At 36.9% G+C, this 27,772-nt stretch overlaps 2 protein-coding genes across 4 annotated transcripts; one reads left to right on the top strand and one right to left on the bottom strand.

Moving 5' to 3' along the window:
• Positions 1–988: 988 nt before the first annotated feature.
• Positions 989–19,915, bottom strand: LOC583780 (glucokinase regulatory protein). Of its 2 annotated transcripts, XM_030983354.1 has the most exons (16): positions 19,760–19,915; positions 19,034–19,095; positions 18,492–18,560; positions 18,110–18,178; positions 16,342–16,482; positions 15,648–15,701; positions 14,762–14,897; positions 13,827–13,891; positions 12,444–12,569; positions 11,031–11,179; positions 9,542–9,639; positions 8,524–8,591; positions 7,757–7,874; positions 6,827–7,145; positions 4,047–4,218; positions 989–2,414 (listed from the first exon to the last, which is right to left on the bottom strand). In XM_030983354.1, the coding sequence occupies exons 1-16, from the start codon at positions 19,860–19,862 to the stop codon at positions 2,283–2,285; spliced, it is 1,881 nt and encodes a 626-aa protein (XP_030839214.1). In that variant the 5' UTR covers positions 19,863–19,915; the 3' UTR covers positions 989–2,282. The 2 variants fall into 2 exon arrangements, with proteins under 2 accessions (XP_030839214.1, XP_030839215.1); XM_030983355.1 differs by lacking the exon at positions 19,034–19,095 and having other exon boundaries at positions 19,760–19,873.
• A 1,040-nt stretch (positions 19,916–20,955) lies between these two features.
• Positions 20,956–25,624, top strand: LOC753447 (acyl-coenzyme A thioesterase 13). Of its 2 annotated transcripts, none has more exons than XM_030983353.1 (3): positions 20,956–21,126; positions 24,109–24,296; positions 25,457–25,624. In XM_030983353.1, exons 1-3 carry the CDS (start codon positions 21,067–21,069, stop codon positions 25,611–25,613), a joined length of 405 nt encoding a protein of 134 aa, XP_030839213.1. In that variant the 5' UTR covers positions 20,956–21,066; the 3' UTR covers positions 25,614–25,624. The 2 variants fall into 2 exon arrangements, with proteins under 2 accessions (XP_030839213.1, XP_030839212.1); XM_030983352.1 differs by lacking the exon at positions 20,956–21,126 and adding an exon at positions 21,154–21,379.
• The last annotated feature ends 2,148 nt before the right edge of the window (positions 25,625–27,772 follow it).

Raw genomic sequence — 27,772 nt, 5'->3', positions numbered from 1 at the left:
TTTTGCACAATTTAAATTGAAGGAAATAATTTGGACAAATTTTCCCCAAACGTCTTAAAAGTATTGCATTTTCACTAATTAATTTACCCCAGCCTTTGTTTTCCAAGCACCCAATCCACATGAGAAACACAAGCACTTCCAGATATAAACTACAAAATGTGAACAATTTAGCATCATCAAACATCTTGCAAAAAATTGCTGAAAAAGCAGACTCTCACTGTGAGCTCGGGTAGCCCAATCAAGTAGTTCATTGCATCTCAGAATAACTACAATAATGATTACAAAACAGGAAATACAAAGGAACAATCTACTACAAACATGAAATGAAAGCCCCCCCCAAAAAAAAAAAAAATTGTGTTACATCAAGGAGTTATCCAAGTATACTGCACATAAAACTCTATCTGAAATGTTTCCTACAGCATGGGCAAGTAATGAGTTCCATACAGAGATTAAAGGCTGTCGCTCTGAATCGTGTAAATAGTTAAGTGCATTGATGGGATGATTTAACCTGATGCAACAAACGTGTAACCTTGTAATCATGTAAATTTACACGATTAAAGACCCATTTGTGTGCTTAGTTTGTCTTTGGGGCAGAGGAGTTAACAATGACAAGCTTTTATTAAATCTGCAATCAAAACATTTAATTGCCGACAGGAGATGGTTTCTTACACATTAATAATAATAATAATAATAGCTAGTTCTTATATAGCGCTTTTCAGGACCGAACGCCCTCTCAAAGCGCTTTACAGATATATAAATATTATTACCCCGGTCATCGGATTCAGGCTTACCCGCACACAATGTATGCACATTCTCCACTCCCTGGGGAGCATTCCAGCCAGGCGTCATTTTTACAAGCGCACACTTGCTAATCTAAGCACATTAGCTTTCGCATCCTATCAGGTACCCATTTAACACCTGGGTGGAGAGTGGCAAATGTAGGTCAATATCTTGCCAAAGGACATTAGTGCCGCGGTGGGACTTGAACCACGGACTTGAACCGCGGACTTTGTGATCCACAGTCCGGTGACATATCCACTCGTCCACGACACCTCTACATTTCATTATGGTCTGTGTTTATTGAAAACATAACAATACAGTATCATTGTCATGAACTACGCGATCGATGCCACGATTACATGATTCAGATTTTGCTTAATTGGCAAAAGATGAATCGTGTACAAAAAAATTGTTACACCAGCAATTGAATGGAGTACATTTTTAATCGTATAAATGTGTTGCAGAGATTTCAGGCATGTACTGTAGCAAGCACTTGATCAGAAAGAACGATTGTGAAACTTGGAATGGCAGATAAAAACTCATTTTGTATTGCACTTTGATTACAATGCATTCATCAATTGCATTTTCAGAACAATAAGGCATGAATCATAATATATCAAAATATTTCTTACTTCTAAATTGTGATAAAAAAGTATTTTTTCTGCATTTTCTGAATACATAATCTATCAAACTATTCAGAGGTAGCTGCCATTATTGTACCAGATATGAAATTCTGCATAGTTGAAATCTTTCCTGATTATCGAACTGCACACCAGTATGATAAAGTTACACTTATACATATTCATAAAAAAAAAGAAAAAGAACAAAATCATCTTATCACTTTATACATTACTGGCAAGCAACTACATGCTTATGCATATGTAACATCTCCCACACAAGAAATACTGTACCATCAGAGGCTCGTTCAGATCTGCAGGGTAAACCTCTACAAAAAAACTTGCCTTAGTTTTTTATGAGTAAATGGTTAGCAACTGCAGGCATCAAAGCTGCTGTGCATATCATTGGGTTCTGTGTTTCAACATACATAAAGGAGACGCGTATTCAACCTGACACATAAAAAAAACGCCACATTTTTGCAGCATCATATCTGAACGAGGGATTACTGTTATTCTTTTTGGTTATTCTTCACAACTATATGTGAAACAGACCTCTAAAGTCACCAATTCATTATAAAAATAATGACTGCCTCAAGACAGGCACTATCAAAAACTGCTTAACTACAACTTGAGTGTATGAAGTCTCTGTATACATTTGCAGCTCATGCATTGACTTGTCAGTAGCACAAACTTTTTTTCTCCACCCCATCAATATATTGCAAACTCACAAGTCATTAAACGATTTTCGTTTTACATGGGTAGTTACAGCTCCATTAGAAACTATATAGTCATATTAGTATAGACTTTTATCTGTATCATTGATAACATTTCTACTCTACATGTACTTGTTTATAGAGTTGACATGCATAACAACATTAAAAACGCTTAGCTTATTGTTGACGGAGGTTGAAGGAGATTGAGGAGTGAGGTTCTGATGACTGGCGCCCTCTCTTGGTGATCCAGAGCCTCTCGCACTGTACATCCTTTGATGGCAAGGATGATGGCTATGGGTACAACCTGAAGGGATGAAGGATGGACATAGAGAGAGAGAGAGAAAAAAATAAGAAAGATAGAGAGAGAGCGGGGTCGGGGTAATGGCCCAGTCCCACTGGCCGATGGACACAAAACGTATGCATAAAGGACACAGTGGGAAGCAAAATTTCGCGGGTGGCTCCATCCGTTTTTATCCACTCCAGAAATGGACAAAATTTGCGAAAATTTGAGAAAACAGAACAGAAAATAACGGACATGGGTAGTATGTAGCGGGGATGTCAAACGGATGTTCATCGGAAGCCTAGCGGATGAAAGCGGATGGAAGTGGATGACAGCTTTAAATACTTTATATACGAGATGCATACGCTTACATCCTCTCTATTTCCGTGCTACTAACGATGTATAGACGTTCCATGTACCTTATCTTTCCTCCCTCTTTCCGTTTTCAGCTGCAGCGGATGTGAGTTGCGAGGATGCCCAGAGGATGCAGAGAGGATACAGCGGACGTTTAACGGATGATAACGGACATAGAACGTTTGTTGCTCGTATTTGTCGCAGATTTACATCGAAAACGGCGGAAGTTCATTCGTTCTAAAAGTTTTGTGCAGCTCAAAACTTTTTGCACGGATGAAATCACAGTGGACGGATGCTTGATTGATAGAGCGTATGAAACATGTATGCATAGCGTTTTCCAACGGATGGCAATATTTGTTTATGTTTTACATCCTCTTTGCATCCGTAAGTGCAGTGGGACCGGGCCTTAAGATGATTAGACTAGTGAGAGGAGAAAATAAGAACACTCTATGCTGTCAGGCAGCTGATATCATGATTAATATTTTAGTATTATCATCACCTTCATATATCATCATCATTATTGAGATTATTATCATTATCATCAATATTACATTTTCATTATTTTTATCCCCTACAATAATAGATGGCCTACCGAGTAACAACAGTATCATCATTATTGTACTAATTTGTCATTCACCATATAAAAGCATTTCATCAGGCAATGTGCTAATGTTCCTTCTTCAAAACAGGGCCTACATGCCCATGTTTATCTTTCCTAAAGGCTTTTGGAGATATGAAGCAATAAACCGTGGCCTACTTTTGTGTGTATAACACGTAATCAAATGAATGGCAACTAAGCGCAACAAAAGTTCTACACAATATCACTGCGCTCTGTGTTTAAGACACAGAAATGTGAAACATATAGCACTGTCTCTAATTAAAAAAACACCCACATGTACATGTTTGTCTTCCTGAAAGCTCGTTCAAATATGAAGTGGTAAAACCAAGTTTAATTTTTGTTTCGTAAAACATGCATTCACTGCGCTCTGTGTTTAAGACACAGAAATGTGAAAAATATAACACTTGTGTCATATAGTTTAAAGCCCCCACTGTCCTACTTGTAGCTACTTGCTCCCTCTATATTGAAAACTTCCCCAATCGGTGCCTGTTGGTCCCCCATGATCCTCTTTTTCTTATGTTAGTTGAGAGCTGAGTTAATGAGATAGCCACGTGTCAGTGATCTTGCTGTGTGTTCTAATCCCTTCTGGCCCAGTAGTGTTGACGGTCTTTAAAAAAGACACCATAGTTTACTGCATCATATCTGAACGAGACTTAATCATTCTTCAGGATGGCTAGACTTACCCTCTCTACATTGCCCGCAGTCTGTATGATAGATGAGACGGGCGTGTCTCTGAAGGAGGCGATGTCATCAGTACGGTAGATGGCTCTCATCACAGCATCTCTGGCAAACTCTTTGGAACACTCTGCGCACCTTGATACGATCCCTATGCCTCTCTCCAGCAGCTTGGAATTACTGGGATATAGATTGATCAAAAAGCCATACATGACTGTTTCATACATGCCAACATTTGAAAATCAGATATCTGTACAAATTATGCTATTTTCAAAAAAAAAGAGGAACAATCCTAACTCTCCTATTCAATACTACAGACAAATTTGTACAGGAAGAGGAACACCTGCATTAAAATGATAATTATCTTCTCCCAAAAAGAGGAATATTCCTCTTTAATCTGAACAGTTGGCATGTATGCTGTTTTAAAGGCCCACTGTACTATACTTGTAGCTACTTGCTCCCTCTATATAGCAAACAATGCCTAATTGGTGCCTGTTGGTCACCCATGATCCTCTTTTTCTTATGTTAATTGAAAGCTGATTTGATGAGATAACCACCGGTCAGTGACCTTCCATGGAGGTCTAATCCCCCTGGGCAAACTAGTACACACGGACTTTAAAGATCATGTTTAGTTATGGTAGCAAACAGGACATTGGAGAGAAACATGTATAAAATAGTCTCATCATGTTGTTTTAACCTCAAAACATAACTGTACAAAACTATGCGGTATGCTATCCTTGATTTCTGTTGAATTGTAGTGTATAATATTGAAAGAATCTAACAGAACTTATTTCAACAGGCTAATATTGCTGTACTTGACAAAATATGTACAAAAATGAAACTGACATCTACGCCAATAAACATCATGATGAAAATAAACTTACTGTTGACATGCGTAAAGGTTTGTTCAGATATGGTGTACGTGGTAAACCACAGCAGTTTTTACGTGTAAATGAGCGGCAACTGCGCACAACAAAGCTCTTACGATTATTCAAAAACATCTTTGGATCGAAATGAGTTTAAAAACTACAGACCGATCGCGAATCTTCCTTTCATCGCCAAGACTCTAGAGAGGATTGTAGCTGCTCAGCTCAGGACACACTTAGAAGACAATGGTTTATATCCTGTCATGCAATCCGCATACCGTCAGTTCCATTCGACAGAAACAGCCCTCTTGAAGGTTGCCAACGATCTCTTGTTAGCCATTGACAAAGGACTTGAAGCTATTCTTATTCTGCTAGACTTCTCGTCTGCGTTCGACACGATCGATCATAGCATGATGATACAACGTTTCTGTAATAAATATGGATTTGAGGGAGTCGTCCTGCAGTGGCTTGCCTCCTACTTGGAAAATCGATCTCAGGTCATCGTTCTCAATGGTGTCCAGTCCGAAGCATTTCCACTAACTTGGGGAGTACCACAAGGATCCGTTGTGGGACCGTTGGACTTTATACTCTACTCTGGTCCCCTCAGTGACGTCATAAGGTCCCATAAGGGTGTTGAACACATGATGTATGCCGACGACACACAAATGTATCTGATACTGAAGCAAAGTGAAATCGCCAGTGGGGTGGTGAGACTGGAGCAGTGCATCGCAGATGTGAAAGTCTGGGCTCGTGATAACAACCTCATGCTTAATGGTGCCAAGACAGAACTCATGCATATGACGTCAGCATTTCGAAAAGCCAGTGAGCTGCCAGATTTCGAAGTCGACTGCAATACAATCAATCCATCAAAATCGTCTATTAATCTCGGAGTCGGAGTGGATGACAAACTTACCATGAAGCAACATGTTCAGAAATCATGCAGAGCCGCTTCGTTTGGAATTTACCGGATCGGAAAACTCCGAAAGTACCTAGACCAAAGTTCTACTGGGCGCCTAATAAATGCATTTGTGACATCACACATTGATTACTGTAATAGCCTGTTGATAAATCTACCCAGCTCACATCTGACCAAACTCCAACACATCCAGAACACTGCAGCCCGTCTCCTCACACGCACAAGAAAGTACGAACACATAACACCTATTCTTCGTTCTCTTCACTGGCTCCCCATTCCACAGTGCATCCAATTCAAGGTACTGCTTCTCACCTACAAGGCCCGTAATGGACTTGCTCCAGTATACATCAATGGACTCATTTCACCAAAGGTGCAAACCTCCTCCATCAGGCTCCGCTCATCATCATCTGTTCATCTTCAACTATCATCTGGTCCTCGAACTCACACCCGCTATGGAGATCGTGCCTTCTCTGTATGTGCTCCTAAACTCTGGAATAATCTCCCCGTCTCTGTCCGTGAATCCCCAACTCTTGACACTTTTAAACGTAGACTTAAGACCTATCTATTCAACACGAAGTAATTGTCCATCATCATACCGTATTTATAACCACATGTCCTATCTTCTTGTAATCTATTTATTGTCTAATGTACATAATTATTGCAGTTTCATTAATGATACTTAATTATTGTATTTACATTTTCATTTTTCATTATCATGTTATTGTTATACATTGTTAGTTAAGTAATTCGTCCAAATTAAGCGCATTGTTTATTTCATGTTTCTTGTTGATCCTTATCACATATTTAGTTTAACCGTACTTTTCATTTCACTTGTTTTGTAAAGCGCTTAGAAACTGTACTTGTATACCAGCGCTATATAAATCTTAAATATTATTATTATTATTATTCACTGAGCTCAAAATTTTGAAGCGTATTACACTTTTGTCAAGATGAAAAATACTGTGATTTACAGAGGCTTTAAACCTAACTTAATCTTTCATTTTACCTGAGTTTCAAGTCCACCATGTAGTTCTGGTAGACCTTCCCTTTGGCGATGTGAGCACCGGTACTGATAGCATTGAGAGCCGACTTCAGAGCTAACTCACTAACACTCTTCACCACTACATTCCCAAGCTCACTGTCCAGTCCGCCATCTTGTATCTTATTGATCATCTCCTCTTTTAGGTGTCCGAGAGGAACGACAGTGCAACTTTTGAGATCAAGTTGTGTTTCATCAACGAGGAGTGATGAGATCACGCCTATGTGCTGAGTTTTCTGCATCACTGATTTCAGTAGGATGTTCAGTTCATGGTAAATATTTGCATCTGGGGAATATATGAATAAAAGTGTCTTGAATTGGTTTTACATTTGGTTTACTTTTATTTTTCAATACCCTATTTTTATTTATGTTTCAATATCCTATGACACTATTATTATGGTCTGCAGTATACCTACTTTTATATATTTTTTTCAAATCCTTATTTTCAGGAAGATATATATATATATATATACATTGAGAATATATACATTGAGAAAATTGACATCCTTTTTGTTTGACAAAGGACACTATGGCCTTGCGTGAGTCCAGTACTCATCATAATATATAATACACAATAAATCTATTCATGTTTAAACTAAAGTTCATGTGGTGAGCAAAAAAATATTGGTCACTTCTGAGAAAGGCTATGATACCTTGTCTTCTATGTGATTACATAGATTATAAAGTAAATATATCAAATTATGCTACACATTTATAAATTACACTGATTTTCATGAGCTTTATTTTATACCAGCTTCCAACAAAAATGTTTTCCATTAAATTTTTTTTTTTACTAATGGCTCTGATTTAAAAAAAAACTTAATTCACATCATACAGCAATCAGTATTTGATTTTAAACAAAATACAAATAACAAAGCCTTATAAAAATGGTCTTACCATTTGAAGGCACAAGGAATACAACAGTGTCTTTAGCAGTGATGGACGGTAGGACAGATTTCTTGAAGAATTCCAGAGATGTTTCATCTTCTAAAGGGTCCTGACCTACGGCAGCGTTCTTCAAATAAAAAACAAAAATTGATCACATGTTTACTAAACCATTTGACTACTGAATTATGTCATATCTGTTGGCTTAGTACAGGAACAACAGAGTTTCTGTAGGCGAAGGGTTAAGTTCTTTCATTTTAGTATGGGAGAGAGAAATAAGCTTGGTCAAAAGCAGGTTCTCAAGTCAATTGGCAACGCTGCCTCTAACATGAAGCATTGACTAAGATCAGTCATTCAGTTTCCTTTCCAATATTTTATAAGTAGGTGTTACAAACATGTACAGTCAAACCTGCTTTAGTGACCACCTGTCTACAAAGACCACCTGTCTATAAAGACCACATGTTTTGTTTCCCTTGAAAATGGTTTCTCATTGAAACATGTACCAAAGGAACCTGTCTACAAAGACCACCTGTCTACAAAGACCACTTTTTGTGTTTCCCTTGGGTGGTCGCTAGAGACAGGTTTGACTGTATATGTAATACATAAAGCAAAGGAATTTTGTTTTATTTTAGGTATTAAATCAGTAATAACAACATTTAAAAAGTTGTGTTTACAAGGAGAATTCCCATATTCTATATAGCAAAGGCATACTGAAAAGAAACAGTCCCTTTAACATGTGAGATGGCAAAATAATAATAAGTTAAAACCGAGCATCTCACCATAGTCTGAGGGAAAGACTCCAGTGGTGCAAGGCCTCCTTTCAAAAACCCTCTGATATCATCAAAATCTGTTGACCAGAAACATTTCAAAGTATATCTGACATTAAATGATTTTAATCACAAACGTTTATACTACATACTACATCTGGATTAAGTAATTCATTAATTGCGATATCTGAAACAATCAGTTGCGCAAATGGTATTAATCGTATTGTGAATCTGTTCTTTGTCGGATTCGAAGCAAGCTGATGTACATTAATACTGTAATTTATTATTATTAGTCACCATACCATGAACAGTATCAGGTTCCAACAGAAATTTGAGATCTAAATAAAACTACTTTTCATGACCCATTTTTGCTTTTTTCAATAACCAGATAAATACTGGTATTGGTTGCAATATCCAAGCAGCGCACAAATACCGGGTTCATTGTCAGTTCAAACTGAAGGGTGCCATAGCCACTAACAGCCAACATCCTCAATCAATTTCCAGGGACTCAGGGACTTTCCAGAAGAATTTCCATGACTTTCCATGACTTGGGGACTTTCCAGAGGAATTTATTTTTCCATGACTGTCGAGGTTTTCCATGACCATGGGAACCCTGAGTATAAATAGTATAAAATGCACAGTATAATCAGGCTACTACTACCTTCCCCCCCTCATCCTCCCCTCCCTCGAGTAACACCAATTAAAATCAAATTTTCCATGACTCTCCAGGTATTTCCATGACCGTGGGAACCTCAAGTATAAATAGTATAAAATGCACAGTATAATCAGACTACTACTACCTTCCCCCCCTCATCCTCCCCTCCCTCGAGTAACACCAATTAAAATCAAATTTTCCATGACTCTCCAGGTTATTTCCATGACCGTGGGAACCCCAAGTATAAAAAGTGTACAATGCCCAGTAGGCGGGGGTAAGGCCTATAATCAGACTCCTACCCCCCCCCCCCCCACTTCCCCCACTCCTCCCTCCCCCGAGTAACACCATTTAAAATCAACTTTCTATATTACTAACCTGATCCGAATGTAGGAGGGCACTCAGAGGCATCAACCAGTCCTAGAAGACCCCAGGTATCCCAGCCAGCATAGTACACGTGGCCGTTGTCAAGTAGGCTAGGAGGTGCGGGAGAAAGACAACAATAACAAATGAAGAAAAAATAGATTGTTAAAGGGAAGTACTACCTTAGTGTTAAACTACTCTAAAAGAAAGCAGACAATCAGAGAAGCAGACTGGTGACAGTTTGAACAAAATGTGAGAAAGTTACACATTTCTTTAATATCTTTAAAATCGCTATACGCATGGCGGTTTAGAGAACCTTTAATAATACAATGTAATTTAATTAGTGCCCCAAGGGGGAAGGTGCCTGTGAAAGAAACAGAAATTTATAATATTTTTGTGCAAAAACAGGACAAATGGGTGAGTTGTCTGTGAATATGTCATTTTCAAGTGACCCAAAAGTCGTGATTCGTATAGATTTAGTGATGGTGCACACTTATATCAGAGAAAGACGACGTAGTAATGAAAGCAAGCCCGACCCTACCAGAATAACAAATTCTATAAGAAAAAAGAAAAAGAAACAACACTGGATGTTAATGCACTGTTCTCTGGCAGTCAAACAATGTTTTAATACATTGTGAGATAATTGTGCATAGATCTCTTTTACGCTTCTTTAAGTGACAAATTAAGTAGATTTTTTTTTTTTTTCAAATGTCGATATACGGTAGTCAAAAAAGATAATGCCTCTTTTAAATTGTTATTATCCACATGCCAACATTTGAAAATCAGAAATCTGTGCAAATTATGCTATTTTCAAAAAAAAGAGGAACAATCCTAACTCTCCTATTCAATACTACAGACAAATTTGTACAGGAAGAGGAACACCTGCATTAAAATGATAATTATCTTCTCCCAAAAAGAGGAATGTTCCTCTTTAATCTGAACAGTTGGCATGTATGTGAGTGCTTTTTTAGATGAAATGCACACACACAGACACAAATATTAAAACATGAGGGCCCCTCTGCAACTATAAGTACATCATTGTCCGAGACTCAGAGGCACTTCCTAAATTTTACGAGTGAGCTATGAGAGACTGTCCCCCAAGTGTGTTAACCAATTCTGGCAATGGAGACAGTGTCCAAATATCGTCTCCCATATCCAGGCGCGGATCCACGAGACAATTCTTTCGGCCCGGCTATGGCAAGCCCTTTGTGTAAAAACTAGATAAACTCTGTTTTTCTCAGATAAACTCAGTTTATCAACAGATAAACAGAGTTTATCAAATAAACAGAGTTTATCAGTTGATAAACTCAGTTTATCAGAAAAACTCAGTTTATCAGTTGGTAAACTCAGTTTATCATTAATAAACACAGTTTTTCTGATAAACTGAGTTTATCTAGTTTTTACACAATGGGCTTGCCATAGCCGGGCCGAAAGAATTGGGCTCGTGGATCCGCGCCTGCCCATATCAGACGTTCTATGAGCTTCTACCTATTATGACACGCACCTCTTTCCAGCTTGTTCAATTAGCTTTGAGAGTTGTTCCTTGGACGTTGGATAAGAAGTCTCCCAAACCTGTTTGTAGCACTCAAAGAGACTGGTGATCAGTTTTTCTTGTTTGCTGGAATCATTTGCTGCATCCTTGTCTGCATTTATCTGATGTAGAATGTGTCAAATAAAACTTGAGATGCTATACAATTATTGTCAACGTTGATCATCACTGATATGAAGCTCGAAGTATCATAATATCACAAGCTTCCAGTAAAATAGTGCTGAATCATGTTGTTGATTGTTGTATTTTATTAACAGCGCTCAGCATTTAATCGTGAATATTTATGCCAATAAGCCATTTCGGACATAGTAATTGCACAAATAGGACCCCCAAATATCCACAGATCCTTTACACATGGGTAATTCTCACTTTGTGCATTTTAGAATAATGACTGCCAAAGATATGAAGGTGCTTCATAGAGACCTTTTATTTGCCTTCTTGAAAAGAATACTTCCACATGTGTAACATAAATGTACCACCTGTGCATGATAACATAACTTTCATGAACCAGCAGTCTACTCAATGTGTTGTAAATTTGGAATCACAATTTTGGTACAAATGACTTTTTATCTGCCCATGCATACATAATTTCTCCAAATTGGTTTACACATATTGACACCATGATTGCTATATGGTGAATCAGCCTTCCAATCAATGTTAATATTTTGCTGAACTTGAATTTGTAATCATTGAAAAAATGCAATACGGGTAGTATAAATCTGCAATTAAAAAATAAAAATAAATAAACAGCAAAAAAAAAAACTCTGACATGAAAATGAGTGCCATGTAGGGGTGAAAACAAATGCAGCAATGTGCATCGAATGCACTGAGTCATGAATACCGGTACTTATCCTTGTGTTAAAAGATACAAAAATGTGAAGCGCACCATGCAAATGTAATTTTAATTTTGCTGCAGGGTCTTTCGATTAATTTAGTTTTATCGTGCAATGTGCAAACAAGGATTTAGACCGGTTGACATATGCCACAGTTTACTTCATGTAAATGATTGACAAGAGGGGACGAAGAAAAAAAAAATTGCTGGATGCAACAATTTAGTTTCTGGGCCTACTCACTTATCTGTGTTTTATTAGAGGTGTTGCGGTCCAGTGGGTAATTCTCTAGTGAACCACAAGGTGCGGGGTTCAAATCCCTGTTGCAGAACTGTACAAGACATTATGTCTATGTTTGCTACACTCCATCCAGGTGAGGTATAATGGGTACCTGGCAGGAATTAATTCTTGAAAATGCTTGAGCACTATAACGGCAGCTGTGCCAGACATGAGTGCTATACTAGACTCCACTATTACAATTATTATCATTAAAAAATGAATTCAAAGAGTACGGAACTGAAAGAAAATGGTACCGTACCTCATCGTTGTCTTTGGGATCAGAGGAGACGCTGAGATATGAAAGAGCAGTAAGGAAACACGTCTCTAGGATCAACTTTGTTACTCCGCCCCCTTTCATCCTAGAAGAACCTGTAATGGCTTCCGGCTAAAACGAAGCAGTAAGGATACAGTATGTATTAAACATATTGTACTAATTCATGGGTGATAGTGAGCACCAAAAAAAAAAAAGTAGGTTTTTTGTTTTCCCCCTCAACCATGCCGCCCTTGAGTAAAAAAAAAGAAAGAAGAGAATTTCGGGGAAAAAATGGCATCTAATAACATTTCCCCCTTTCGAGTACGAAAATTGGGGGGAAAATAGGGCAAAATAGGGAAGAATAGAGAAAATAAGAGGGAAATCAGGAAAATCAGGATAATAGGGAAGAAAAAAAAATCTGGATTTTTGTTTTGTTGTTATATCGGGAAGAAAACAAATCGGAAAAATTAAAAAAATCGGGAAACCAATTTAAATCAGGTTTTTATCAGGCCTGTAATTGTACAATCAACCTGACGTGTAACAAATTTTCTGAAGATTTGCATTTACTTCAAATAATGAACATTTTCAATCGTCTATTCTTACATATTTTTTCCTTCATATTCATTATAATACTAATTATGATTTTTTAAATTAAAAATACTCATGTACCATGTGTATTGCATTTTCCTAATGAATACACTCTAAATTCAACACATGATGGAGCAGTATTTCCTCTTTTTGTCAACGTCACACACTCTTTGAATTTCTAGTTTCAACTCTCAAACCACAGAATACATAACTTGCTCTCATGTGAAACCAAAACAAACACCAATTTGCAACCCAATCAATGACGAATAAAGCAAAGAGCTAATATGGTCAGGGCAGATGTTGAAGCTGGTATTGTTAACGTTGGTATTTTAATTCATTTTGTTTACATTTAATAACTCTTATCGCCATGCATTTCGTTTCATTTATTTTTCCATTATAATTCAAAGTAAAATACATAACAAATATGTGTGATCCAGCGCATAGAGACATGCAATTATGCCTACCGGGTATGTGTTGAAATATACACAAATGTTTAAATATTATTATCATCAATGTGGCACTGAGATCATTATCATTTCCATTTCATATTGAGAAATTCCTACAAACAAATTCCTACAAAACAAAACATGCAATGCATAATTGAGGGCAGCATGCACAATTCTAATTAATTATACTATTAAGAGAACAATATTTTGCTGTTGCAATACTTAAGCTATGCAAATTGAAAGCAACTTATCGATTGAAAGCATTTCTATCAACTGTATAACAATGGTCTCGACCTAGCATTCATATAAACTGTTCCTTATGAAATATAAAACCTACCCACAATATAAAACCTACCCCCACAATTGGATTCAGAATATAACCTTGGCCACTACTCTCCAGAAGCATCAAGTGTTTAGTTACTATAAAGAAAATATGAAAAAAAAGGAAGAAGTGATTACATACAAAACTATAATGTTAAAGTGCATTTACAAAACCATAGTTTGAATGAATACATATACCTTTGAATTTTTGGTTTACTGTTAAAAAGACAGTTTTAAAGTAAATTAGCATAGTGAAATATAATTCATCTTTATTCTACTATGGACTTGTTATAATCATCATTGAGTAGTGAGTACTGAATATTCAATGATTCACCGTTTCCAGTGATTTTCACTCTAGCTGAATCCTGCACACTGGAAACAAAAATTTGTGGAAATTTAACAAAATTCAACAGGAGTTGAATACAGACTTAACTGCTGAATTTTTCACCATATATCAGTACTAAGTTAGGCTTAGGATCAGGGTTATAGGATTAGAATTATGATCTGGGTTAGGGTAAGGATTAAGATCAGGGTGGGGGTTAGGGTTAGAACTTGGATAAGGGATAGGATTAGAATCAGGTTTGGGTTAGCAGCAGGGGTGATAGTGAGAGTTAAAAAAAAGGATTTATTTATTTCTTTAAATTTATAGAAATCCGAGGGTTTGGCGAGGCGTTCAATCAAGTCATGACAAAAGCAGCACCTTACCCCCCCCCCCCCCCCCCCCCCCCCACACTTTAAACCGGATTTACTTTGATCTAAGAGACTATCCATTTGGGGGGAGAAACAAATATTCTTCAAAATTTATCAGGCTTGGTAAGCACTAGGATAAATTTAAGAATCAGGGTTGGTCTAATATATGAATGTGAATCTATTGCATCTAGGGTGTCCTCATAAAATTGTAAAAAATTGTTTTAAAAAATCGTAAAAAATGAGAAAAAAAATATGTATGAATAGATAGAAAATCTGAACCTGTTAGAAGGGTGTGATCCCATCCCTCTATGGTCCTATCTCTGACCATGTGTATAGTATTAAAGCCCAGTAAGACTGGTAGGAAGGTATCGAGGTGAGACATGCAGTGATGCAGCTGACCAGCTATGAAGGGAGCCTGAAGCAAAATACAAATCAAAGCAATTTGAATTGAATTTGGGAGTATAAAATCATATTATCAAAGCAGGGGAGTGCAATAGGGTATAAGAGGAGAATGACACTCAAGAAGGAAAATGAGATTAATTGAAAGATTAAAGTAAATGTTACTAGAAGAAAGGTTAACTAGAAAGAGCATACAATTTTGTCAAATAAATAATAACAATTGGTTGATCATTGATGATTGTTTTACCTGACTGCTAAAAAAGCATGTATACCGGTATGCTTGTATATATTAAGCAACCAGGGGACAGACAGCTTGAAGTCCTCTTCGAAGGATTTAGTAAAGGGAATTTGCCCTACCACAGGACACAAGCGCATTGACTTGGTTTTGACACCCTGGACCTTTCTGTTACGAGACAACTGTTCTACCACTGAGCCATAAATGTTCTAACACTTTCCACTTTTCTTTACACAAAGACTCCAGCAGGCACGCCTATACTAGACTTCCAAATAGCGGTTACTTTACGTGTTGGAAAGTAAAATCCCTTATAAAATCGTACATTCATGAGCATTTGTTCATGAGCAGAAGAGGAAAGGGGGAAGGGGGAAGGGGGAAGAAAATGTTACAATAGAGCTTGGAAGCATTGCATCATTTTTTTAATACCGGTACCCTAATTATGAAATTACCCCCAATTTTAAAAAATTGAGTGGCCTAAAGAACATATTCATATTCATAGCTAGTCCTATGAGAGACATTCAACATACTTACTGAAAGCCCACATGAAATTCCAATGAAAAGAATTTTCCTCTTTCCTTTAGCGACCTGCAGATCAAATGAAAGCACATACATGAACATATACCTGATATATGAAAATTTCAACTTTTTATAATAACAGCTATAATGTTCATAATAAATTCTCTTGTGTGTTAAGCAAAGTAAACACATGTATCATTACAAGACTCAACTTTTAGCTACTAAGAGTCTAAATTGCTGAACAGGAAAACATTATAGCATACAGATATTTGTTTGTAAATGACAAGCACACAAACTCTGAGATGCTGATGCAGAATAATTTTGTCTGTGACTTGCAAGTGATTTATCTAAGCTGTTTAGTAGCTTTGTAATAATATAAGACAAAAGGCCTGTCTTCATGAGCTTGAGTTTGCCAAATATCCTACTATTTTTAGACTCTGGATATTATCCCGAATCCCAAAATTGCGTCTTCACCAGACAAATATACACTCATCTAGCTCGGACTATTTCCCAAATAGCGGGATATTTTGGAAACAAGACCAAGATTTCTCAGGATATTTCCTCAACCAAATATCCCGCTAATTGCAACTGCGGGCTGATGAAGACGCAAATTAACTGATTAATTTGCGATCGGGATAGTTATAAAATAGCGGGTTATTTGGCAAACTTGAGCTGATGAAGACAGGCCTAGTGACTCTGACAGTCTAACCTTGATTAGTTCATCCTTGCCTGCCCCTGGACTATCCTCAAATGCTTCCACTGAATGGGTCAAAGCCCTGTCACCACCGGCGATGATGTAACCAAAGCACTGGGGAAGCCCCCTTTCTCTCAGCAGGCTGTTCATCTTGGTCTGCATAAAAAGATAATAATACAGGGGGGGGGGGTATTAAACCTTGGAATGCAAACATGTAAAAGTTTCAAGACAAAAAAAACCTTCAAGTTTAACAAGACAACAGCTTTGGCAGCCTTCATTTTAAATACGAACTGCTCAAAGTACATTTTGGGGTCTATCAGAACACCAAATTGGTCTTCCCTTTTGGAATTATGGAGAAATAATGAGTTAAGGTTATTTGTATTATCCTGTTCACAAGAAATCAAATAATCCCATTATCAACAATAACTAAATATCTACTTTTCATGTTTATATCATGGTGTATAACATAAATAAAAACAAATAATCTATGATATGGTACGTATGTATTTAATAATAATAATAATAGTGTAAACTTATAGAGCGCACACACCGTCCAGGGACGCTCATGGCGCTAGCTCAGCAACAGTTCTCTTTGATACAAGTAAAGTAAATAACTTTGCAATATTTTTTGCGATATTTTATTATAACCCATTTCAATCCTCAGCTCTGCCTGGTGGGGCCCGGTGCCCTCCAGCTGCTCCGTTCACTGACAATTTAAGGGACTAGCCCAGTCAGCACATTATTCACAGAAGCTCTAGCATCTGAGGCCAACAGGCCCCACACAGGCAGCCAATGAGACTAAAGGGTGATAACTAATTAATTTCAAATGTATATACAAATAACATATCAATTATGGATTTAGTAAAATAAACTTATACAACTTAAGGAAATACTGGGTTACAGATGAAATAGGTAAGTCTTAAGACGAGTTTTAAAGGCAGAGTATGTTGCAATAGAGCGAAGTGATGAGGGAAGCTTATTCCATAATTTGGCTGCTGCATGCGAAAAAGCATGGTCTCCCCATGAATGACGGGTACGGGGAATTTGCAGCAAATTATCACTTCCAGATCTTAAGGTACGAGTTGGATTGTAGGAGTGTAGTGAGTCTTTAATGTATTGTGGCGAGATTCCATGGAGAGCCCGATAAACAAGTAACATGATTTTAAAGTGGACCCTTTTCTGGACAGGTAGCCAGTGAAGAGAGCGTAGTATAGGCGTAATAGAAGACATTCTTGGTGTGAAAGTAAGGAGTCTTGCACTGGAATTTTGGAGGGATTGCAGTCTGTCTTGCTGCTGTTTTGTGAGTCCAAATAGAATAGAATTACAAAAATCTAAGCGGGATGAGATTAATGCATGGATTAATTGTTCGCATGCTTTTTGAGTCAGAGATTTTCGTATGAACCCAAGGTTCCGCAGTTGATATCTTACAGACTTTGATATGCTAGATACATATTCAATAAATGACATATTATTGTCAAATATCACACCGAGGTTACGGACCTTTGAGGCTGGCTTTAGAACTTTGTCACCTAGATGCAAGCTTAAATGAGTATGATTTGCTCTCAGTAAAGAGTTCTTAGAGCCCAAAATGATAAACTCAGTTTTATTTTCATTTATTTTAAGACCGTTGGAATCCATCCAGCCAATCTAATCTGTATTTGTAAGCTATAATTTGTACAGGGTCTCTCAGTAAAACAGTTTTGATCCTTGGAGAGTTACCCAGTTTAAATAAAAAATAAGAAAAAATAATGATGAACAAATACTAGAAGACTATTGAACTTACAGCAATAAAGAAGGCGATTCTTCCTGAAGTTCCACAGCCACTCAGGATGATGGCACTATCAGCTGAATTCTGAATGAAAAAGAAGAGGAAAAGAGACATATGAGATTTTAAAAAGTAATGTTACATCCTGAACAACTCGTAGATAAAAGCATACAATAATCTGGCACTTTAATTTGTTTGTAGTTTCCAAAAACAAGAAAAATCAATTACATCTGTTATGAGATGTCATCAATTCGAAATTACTTTTCAAAGTCCTTCAGAAGCGCATGGAGACATTATATCATAATCATACAAGAACGATATATATTATTTAAACGGTGACAGAAAAGATGGACTACAGTTTTTTTGTTACCTTACTCTCACTTTACTTTGTATGACTTACCTTAATGAGAGCTGCTGCATATTTGGACACCTCACTGAGCTTCTTCACAAAATCCTTGTCGTGTAATCTCTAAATGAATAACATATATATATATATAGTGAATGCAAAGTGGAAGGAAAAAAAAGAACACTAAAGTGTTGATATAACACACATGAATAAAAGAAATGAAGGTAGCTGCCATTAAAAATAGAGGTTAAAACAATTTAACATTAAATATTCATTCTAACAAGTTTGAAGCCTTTTATTTTCTCTGAGGAAGTAAAAAACAGTCATACAAAAAAAAGAAAACAGGCTTACAAATTATTCAGGCCTACTCCTTCACCGGTAGCAAATTTTGAAAAAAGGGGGCAACCGAAAAATGTAAGAACCCATTACATTGGGTTTTGTGTTTTGTTTAACTATCTTATTTTTCCTTGCTTGTAAGAGATTTTAAGAGTGAAAAGGCACCAAATAAAATGTGATCACTTTTTTTCTTTATATGGCTTGTCAAAGAATTTTCCAAAATATAATGAATATTTCACTCTACTGTTAAGCATGCTAACCTGATAATTTTGCCAACCAATAAACATTTCCTCCTCACAGTCATGCAGTATATTGATGATTTCTAAAACAAAACAAAAGGCGCATCATTATGAAGAATATATTGTTGATTATATAATCCCTAATCCGCTCTACCGTCCAAATGGACATTCAAACAAGCATTTATAAATTTATTTTTAAATTTTATCATCATCATCATTTATTAAAGTCAGCATTTTTTCTCTTACAAGGGGGGGGGGGGGGGGGGGTTACTGACATGATGAGACTAGTTGCAGAGAAGGGATACAGCATCCCTATATATTCTTGGATTCTCAGAAATGAAAACTAACCAAAAACATTCCAAAAACCAAAAGAAGCTTGAGAATAAATTTATTCAGCAATCAGAGGTAAGAATGTGATACATGTACACAAAGTCATAGATCGGGGGTTGGGGGTTGCTAATACTTGGAAAGTGGTGATATTGCTCTACTCAGCCCCACACACTCCTGACCTTTGAGTGGGTGTGACTATAGTTGATAACAATCAGATGTTTGTATGTATTAACCCTTGGCTGTGCTGCTGTAGCAGTGACTTTTTTGTCATTTTTACTTCTGGTATCTTACATTTTCACCTCTTGACAATTTTACCTTGTGGCATTATTTTAACTCTGTTAATTTTACCTCTGACATTTTTTTAATACCCTGTGGCATCTTTATTAGCTCCAACAGTTTTAACTCTGACATTTTTACCTGGTACGGTGGCAGTGTCAATGTTCTCGCTCTTTCTGTTGCTGAGCTCCGTTACGGGTCGTTCTGCTTTCCAAGGAGGCGGGACTTGCTTTGGGCTATCCATGTTTGGCTCTGTGACATGTCACCATATCATACCATCTGTAACAAGATACAATGAGATCTATATACATTTATTAATATTTTGAAATTGAACCTAGATGAACTATATTGCTAAGCCTAAATGAGGTTCAAGTTAAATTTTCTCACATAAAGCAGTTGCAGTGTTGGACTTTGCACTCCAGCATAGCAGCAGCATAACTGTGTGTCATGAACATTTTCTGACCTCTATCGTCAGTATTAATCAATTTTGAGAATCAATACTATTGGTTCTCAAAATTTTATCACATGCACACTGTACAAAAACTCACTAGAATTCACTCCATCTTTAATTTTGTAATAATTGATGACACCCAATTGTAAGGAAATACATGTAGCAGTACCATACAATCAATTGACAATTCAGCCTGAAAAAAATAATTATATGGGAAATCCATTAATCCTGATGAAGTATTGGAATATTGCTTCTTATTTTAATGAATGCAATGAATTGGGCTGGGGCAATTGACATCTTGATTTCGTTTATATGACTAACATTTAGACTAGATCTATAACCATGAGCAGGCAAGTAGCCATGGGGAGGGGGGGGGGGGGGGGAATGTGCCTCCCTAAAATTTCCAAGATCGGTTGAACTTTTTTAGATCCCTTTTTTTTACCTCAATCGATTACATGTAGGTCTATGTGCCCCCCAAACATCGAACTTTGGCTACGTGCCTGAGCTGACCACCACGAGTATGACTATTGATTCGTATGAATAATTGATTGAATTACTACAAAAATTGCAGGCCAAGTAACATCTTCAGACTTGAATCTTTACATAAGATTAAGAAATCATTTTTTGTTAAACCAAACCCTTGCCAAGCAGCCACCGCGAGCCACGAGAGCCGGAATTCGGAACCACCCCCCTAGTAACTCCCCGCTCCGGAGCGAGCTGAGCTGTGTCACCCTACATGGCGACCCATCCACTGTGTCTGTGCATGCCATGGCCATGTCACTGCATGTGGTCGACGTCTAGTGCGTTTTAATACATTTTCTACACTCAAGTCGATAGGTGTACACGCACGATGGATTTTAAAAATGTTTGTAAACTATTAGTATCCGCTACCTAGACCTACATGACACGGCCTACCTGCAGAGACACTAGAGATGCGAAGGGTTTACGTGGAATTCTTCCGGCCAAGCTGTAGTGTTGTGACATTGCACATACCGGTATGGATCAGGGGAAAAATCCCTTCCCCGTCGCATTTGACGGTACGCGGAATGTGCATACAGTAAGTGTATGGAAAGCCAATGAGTTTCTACTCGAAATTTAGTTGATCATTCCAGCATGCAGCAAAGGTTAGGCCTTGCAACAGTCAATGCTAAAATTATTGGTTTTCAACGCATATTCGCTTTGAATTTCTTTTTCTCATTGGACATAATATATTCTAGCGAAAGATGTCATTAAACGGATCTATGAAGCGGGCGGCAGACGTCCTGAAGTTTTGTGCAAAATCGAAGGGATTTGACAATATTTTTTCTTCGGTGAGAAAGTGTAGTCCTACCCGTTACAATTTGTGTGTGTCAATTTGAAGTGATATTATAATTAACACGTGCCATTATATTGGCCGACCCGCTAGCGTTATTTTTTTATGCGGCACAGATTGGGGGCATGGCGCGTGTTAAACCTATGGGAAGTACGTTCTTTCCCTTCTGAATAGTGTCTGCACGTACGTGAGACTAGTCATGTTAGCTAGCGCATTAGCGCTGCGAAGAAGTTTGTATATCCATCACGAACATTCCTGTTCGTTTAAGTTAGTTCAGTTTTATTGACTAATTATTGTGATGTTCTCCTTATTGACGTTCTGCCTCCTCTTCAGATTTCCAATTTGATTTTAATTGTTGATGTAATGATTTTCCATACGGTAGTGGATTAAATGTAAAAACAGACCTCTACTACTTATACTGTCTCGTACGCACACGACCAGTATTAGTCTGTAAATCAAGACCCCTTTTAAAAAAAAGCCCTAATCTGTGCCGCATAAAAAAATAACGCGACCCGCTAGAGTGGTTTCGAATTTTAGTGAGAGAGGGCCTACTTAACTTAAATAAGTGCAGCATAAGTTAAATGGCAATGCCAATAGCTAGTCAATACATAATATTACATAATGCAAAGACATGTCAAGCCATGTCTCAAACAGGTGATGCACTTCTCACATAGAATCTAGACCCTAGACCCTAGATCTAGACTAACAAAAAGTTAGGTCTAGATCTAGATCTAGATCTAGATCTAACGTTAGAATGTAAGCCATAACTGACGCACAAATCAACAAATATTTCGGAATAAATTTCCATGATTTTGTACCTTAAATATGACAGAAATGAAAATTGTCCAGACTTTTAAAAAAGTTACTTAAGACCATAAACTTAAGTGAAATAGATCTAGATCTACATGTAGACCTAGTTCTACTTTACCTTTTAAGGATGCTGAAAAAATTGTAACAAATAGAGGGTTTGACATTTGACTGAAATATGATTTTGGTATCGGATCAATCAAAAAATCGCGAGCTTTCTCCTCGCCCCAATATCTTATAAACCTTGAGCGAATGGCAGCCAGCAATATCCAATAAGAAGGGCCCTTGTAGGCGCCAATTTAGGGAAATAAGGCCGAGATAGGATGAACATAATGCACATGCCCTAAATGTACCGGTAAGCAAAAGTTCTATGTGACTAGTGTTTGCGGGATGTGCATATGTATGCATGGCCTTATGAATTTGTGATTTAAAGGTTTTTAAAGCAAAGGTGCATCAATTTTGAAAATTGATTTAATTTGTATCGTCACATAAAGAGGGTTAGATTGAATTCTTTGCTCGAAAACCTTCAATGTAACGATTATTATCAATTTTAAAACAGTAAATTCATGAAATTGAACTGGAAGCCCGCGCCTGACTGCTGAGAACACAGCATTCTTCCAGAATCTCGGGTAAAGGTAAAGGTAAAGAGAAGGTTGAGTTCTTCAACTTCTGGGGATAGGTACAAAATAATTGTGAGCATTTTCATTGTTATTTAATATATGCAAAAAGAACATCATAGAAAAAATGTTCCCTGAAAAGCATGGCTCTTTAAATGCCTCCATATTCTAAATATAATATGTATTGTAACAGCTTAAAAATGTGGGCCTCATTTTGTGCCACATGTTTGTGTAGTATACATCTTTCTGTGTAAAGTGCTTGTTACTTTTACCAAGACTGGGCAAGATTCTGTATCATTTTGATGACTCCAGAACCTTGCAGTACACACCAATATTTATTAGCTACATTATCAATTTTTTCTGACTGATTCCACACCCCTTATATGTATAAGGCTGTTTCCACTTAACTAAACTGATTATACATGTTTATTTCCACATTGTAAAATCCTTGAAGGTATGGTTAGTAATAATAGGTAGTTTGCCATGGCAGGCAAGCCACAGTCAGAGTCAGAAGTATATTCTCTAGTGTTCAGTCCCATGTTAATTGTGAGATAAATTCTATCTCAATATTTTAAAACATGCGTTTGGAATGTTGAAGTTTTGTCATTTTAATATTTTGTTGAAGCCTGAAACATTGGACAAAAGTTTCAAAGAGTCTTATTTTTCCTAAGAATAATATAAGGATGTATTTTAATAAACTATCAAATGAAAATATCCGGGAGTATCCATCTCTAAAACAAAACTGATTCACTGGTCATGAAATAAAGTACTCACAATTTCATTTTACAAGTATTTCTATGGTATAATCTTCAAAAATTCTGAAGTATTGTAAATCTCTTATTTCCTGATGATATTTTCATTTTTTTAATTCCTAATTCATTTGAATAATTGCAGTTTTCCTTAAATTACTTTTTATAAAATCAATTGGAATTGTGACTAAGGCTAAGTGTTGGCCCCTCCGATAGTATTGATTTCATATTTTATTAGTGTCGGGTAGGCTCTATTTTTTTCATTTATTTGCTATATCATTATTATTTCTTCTTTTTTGAGGGGGGAGGGGGGAGTGTGGATGAGAGGCTGAGCATAACATTATTAACCTCAATGAATGTTTAAGGAAATTAGAGCATTATGATGGAAGTAGTTTGATGTTGTTATCTATTTTGTTTGGCGATCAGGTTGAGCTTCGAGAACGGGGGGGGGGGGGGGGGGGGGGGGGGGGGGGGGGGGGGGGGGGGGGCTGGAAAGTTTTTTTCTATTTTTTGTTGGTGTAATATTAATGATTAATCTCCTTTTTTGTTCCTAGTTAAAACTTGTTGCTGCAACTCCAAACAAAGTAACGGCAGAATATGTAGTGAAAATTGAGCACTGCAATCACTTTGGGACTCTACACGGAGGATTCACAGCCACAGCTGTTGATTTCATGACATCTCTAGCCCTCATAGTAGATGAAGAAGATTCCCGCCCTGGTGTCAGCCTTAATCTCAGTGTAAAGTAAGCTGCCTTCTTTGTTCATAATCATGTCCATTAAAGGCCCACTGTACTACTTGAGCTACTTGCTCCCTCTATATAAAAAACAAGTAATCGGTGACCATTGGCCCCCATGATGATGATCCTCTTTTTCTTATGTCAATTGAGACCTGAGTTGATGAGATAGCCACCTGTCAGTGATCACCCTGGGTGGTCTAATCCCTCCTAGCCAAACTAGTACAGACGGCTTTTAAACAATAACCGTACTCTCCACATAATCGGATGATGCTGGTCGAGGCATTTTTTACCCAAATAACTGGAGAGCCATAGGTTGCGTTTATCTAGGAAATTTTTGGCTAGAATCAGGTTTCTCAAACGTCTTTCAGGCAAATTTAGAAGTAGATAAACCCAAAGCCTTTTTCAAACGTCTTTAGATATGGGCATATCAAAAGACGCAAAAAGGTGCGTTTTGTATGTGACATACAGCCAGAATCACGTTTCTGAGAGGTCGATAAACGCAAAGCTGTTTTGAACGTCACATACAAATAGGACCACACAGGTGTTGTGTACAAGCATATGTGTGAATTTGACCTCCGAGAAACTGTCTGCTTCCCGGGTCAAAACAGCTGGGCAGACACAAGGCCTTTATTTTGAATCGTGAAGAGTAGATAAACGCGACATCCCGCAAATCACGATCGTATAGTGGGGTATGATAGTGGGGTTCGATAGTGGGGTTCGATAGTGGGGTACGATATGTACATACATTTGTATCTAGTGGCAAGCCTAGATAAACGCGCTCTTAGTAAGTACAGAATTTTCTGTGAAATAGATAAGAGGTATTTTGTTATACATGTAATCCTATCCAATTTACAGGACTGTCCCTTTGTCTGTTAGACTGTTACTCTATCATGTGGAGACAACTGTAAATGTTCAGCACTTTTTATTAAATTATTGAAGTCTAATTTAATTTTAATAGCTAGTGTTTGTTTTTCTTCATATTGTAATGAAAGTCTGTATATTTTGTGATGTGATAAAGATGCATACCAAATTTAGGATAGGAGATTTGTCCAGAGGCAGGGTTCGTAATAAGAGTAATAACATAGCAATGATTACTTTTGAAGGAAACTACAAAGTTCTGATGTTGCATTATTCTCCTTTGTTATCATCTTTTTTTCCATTTGCAGTTACATGAAAGCTCTGAAGGTTGGGGACAAAGTCACTTTAGAAGGAGAAGTTATGAGGAAAGGAAGATCAGTAGCATACACTACAGCCCGCATCTTTAATGAAAAAGGAGACCTTGCTGCACATGGAACTCACATTAAACATCTAGGACATTCGTGAATTTTAAATATTAAAATGATAATAAGATAAATTAAAGGAATAATGATGACTTCAGTATTATCTAGTCAATTATACATACATAAATTTTATCTAGTATAGTAATTTATATAATTATGAGACCAAATACCCGGCCCCCCACTCAGTGTTATTTAGGGTACGCATAATTATGTGTGTTCCAAGCGACCCCCTCTTTTCAGCAAAAGTCCAGTGTGTAAAGTCAATACGGGTCGACCTTTTTCTTTTGTTACGAAAAGGACATTTTGGTAACACGCATGGGGTCCGTCCGTTCTCAGAGTGGGGGGGGGGCCGGGCCAAATACCATGAGATAATACTAATTGCTTTCAACTGAAGCATGACCATCCAGCATAATGTCTTCTCAAATGGCCGAGAAAGATACAATCTTCCTGTACAGGAAAATTAAGTGAAGCTGATCTGTAACCTTTTATCCAGAGTGATTGGTTTTGTATACAACACTATCATGGTAAAGTTCGTGACTGATTTATAATTTATTACTTTTCGTAGTTTCTCTTGTACAATACCCCTTTGAAAATCTAAACAGGAGAATTTAAACAATCTGTAATTTACTGTTTTACAAATTATAGGCTTACCCTGTATAGAATCTTTTTCATCTTGGAATAGCATGAAGAAGTGTGTTTTACATTCAGAACTGATGCATTAAGCTTGGTTGTGACTATTATGAAGTTGGTTGTAGTGAGAGATTGTTTTATTGTTATTATAAAGGATTTTCCTCTGTTAACATATTGTATTTAAAAAGAGAGCTTTATGAAACCTATTACCTCAATTTACCTCTGCCTTTCATAAAAAATGTGCTAGCATTGTCTATAAGAGTGAAGATATCTTTCTTCTATTTATTGCAGGCTGTTGATGTCTATGCAAGTTTTGTTTCTCATCCTAGATTGGAACTTAAAGGGAATTCCAACCATTTGGCATGTTGTTCTAAAAGAAAGCAGAAAAATCTAAGAAGCAGATTAGTGAAAATCTGAATGAAATCGGACAAACAATAATACATCTAAGAATATTTTTTTAGCTGTAGTCACTATTCATGTGGAAAATTGAAATTGGCTATTTCAGAAATGCCAATGTGATGTAGATGAAGTGGTGGACAGCTCTCCTTATTTTCTCTTATTATTTGCTCAATTTCGTTTACACTTTTCGTTATTTCATTTGTTCTGCTTTCTCAAAAATGAACTCATCATAAAGGTTGAATTGTCCTTTAACATAACATGGAATATATTAAATTATTATACAAAGTGCACCAGTGTTTGAAGACAATACATTTTTGTTTAATTGTAGCTGAATACTCGAGTGGATGGATGGCCCAAACCTTGTTCAAAATATCTGATATTCTAATATTAATCATCTTTGATAAATATGATAAGATTTATATGTCTGTATCAGTTTTACATACCAGGTACATGTACATCAGATAATACATATATTTATCAAAGATTAGGTTTGTCAATGTCGGATGTTTGGGGCAGCGCCAAACTTTAGTAGGCCAACATGTCGTAAATGTGCTGTGTAAGAAATTTGAAATGAGTTGTGAAAGAAATTTGAGATGAGTTGTAAAAGAAATTCGAGATGAGTTGTGAAAGAATATGAATCAATTTTAATTAGGTAATAATTCAGGATTTAATATCCCAGGTTTTCATTTCCTGATAGATGTATGACAGTGATCATGCAAGAAATAGAAACAGACATTGATTGAGAGAGATGGAGTGACAGAAAAATTGAGAATGTGTGTAGAAAGAGGGGGAGGGGCAAAGAGATGCATACAGTCAACAACTGAAGTATTCATACTCCTTGTATAATTGTTTTGTTTCGTAACTCAAAAATGAAAGGTGGACTGATTGAATTAGGACCTCGAATACTTTAAGATGTAAGATTGAATATGTCATATTCCTTAGAAACTTAAATCGGGGCAAAACAATCTTTCACAAACGTAACAAATTACCAAACTTGGTAAGGGTATATAAGAATAATTTAATTAAATATATATATAAAGATGAGACATGCACAGAGAGAGAGAAAGAGAGACATACAAAGAGGGAAGGAATTAAAGAAAACTAGAAGAGGAAGAGAGAACGAATGAAAAAAAATGTGGATTCGAAAAAAAAAGTATGAGGTGAAGATAAGAA

The sequence above is a fragment of the Strongylocentrotus purpuratus genome, unplaced genomic scaffold (assembly GCF_000002235.5).
Source record: "Strongylocentrotus purpuratus isolate Spur 01 unplaced genomic scaffold, Spur_5.0 spur5_scaffold_13, whole genome shotgun sequence".
NCBI classification, from domain to species: domain Eukaryota; kingdom Metazoa; phylum Echinodermata; class Echinoidea; order Camarodonta; family Strongylocentrotidae; genus Strongylocentrotus; species Strongylocentrotus purpuratus.
This window is presented reverse-complemented; position numbering and strand designations above follow the sequence as displayed.

Bases quoted from the DNA above. Each gene is read 5' to 3' on its own strand.
- LOC583780 (XM_030983354.1), bottom strand. From the start codon at position 19,862: ATGGATAGCCCAAAGCAAGTCCCGCCTCCTTGGAAAGCAGAACGACCC. The intron at 14,898-15,647 runs GTAAGTATGTTG...ATTTTGCTTCAG, and splicing joins GAATTTCATGTGGGCTTTCA to GCTCCCTTCATAGCTGGTCA. The intron at 11,180-12,443 runs GTACGGTACCAT...ATTCTACATCAG, and splicing joins ATCCCAAAGACAACGATGAG to ATAAATGCAGACAAGGATGC.
- LOC753447 (XM_030983352.1), top strand. From the start codon at position 21,293: ATGTCATTAAACGGATCTATGAAGCGGGCGGCAGACGTCCTGAAGTTT. The intron at 21,380-24,108 runs GTGAGAAAGTGT...TTTTGTTCCTAG, and splicing joins TTGACAATATTTTTTCTTCG to TTAAAACTTGTTGCTGCAAC. The intron at 24,297-25,456 runs GTAAGCTGCCTT...TTCCATTTGCAG, and splicing joins AGCCTTAATCTCAGTGTAAA to TTACATGAAAGCTCTGAAGG.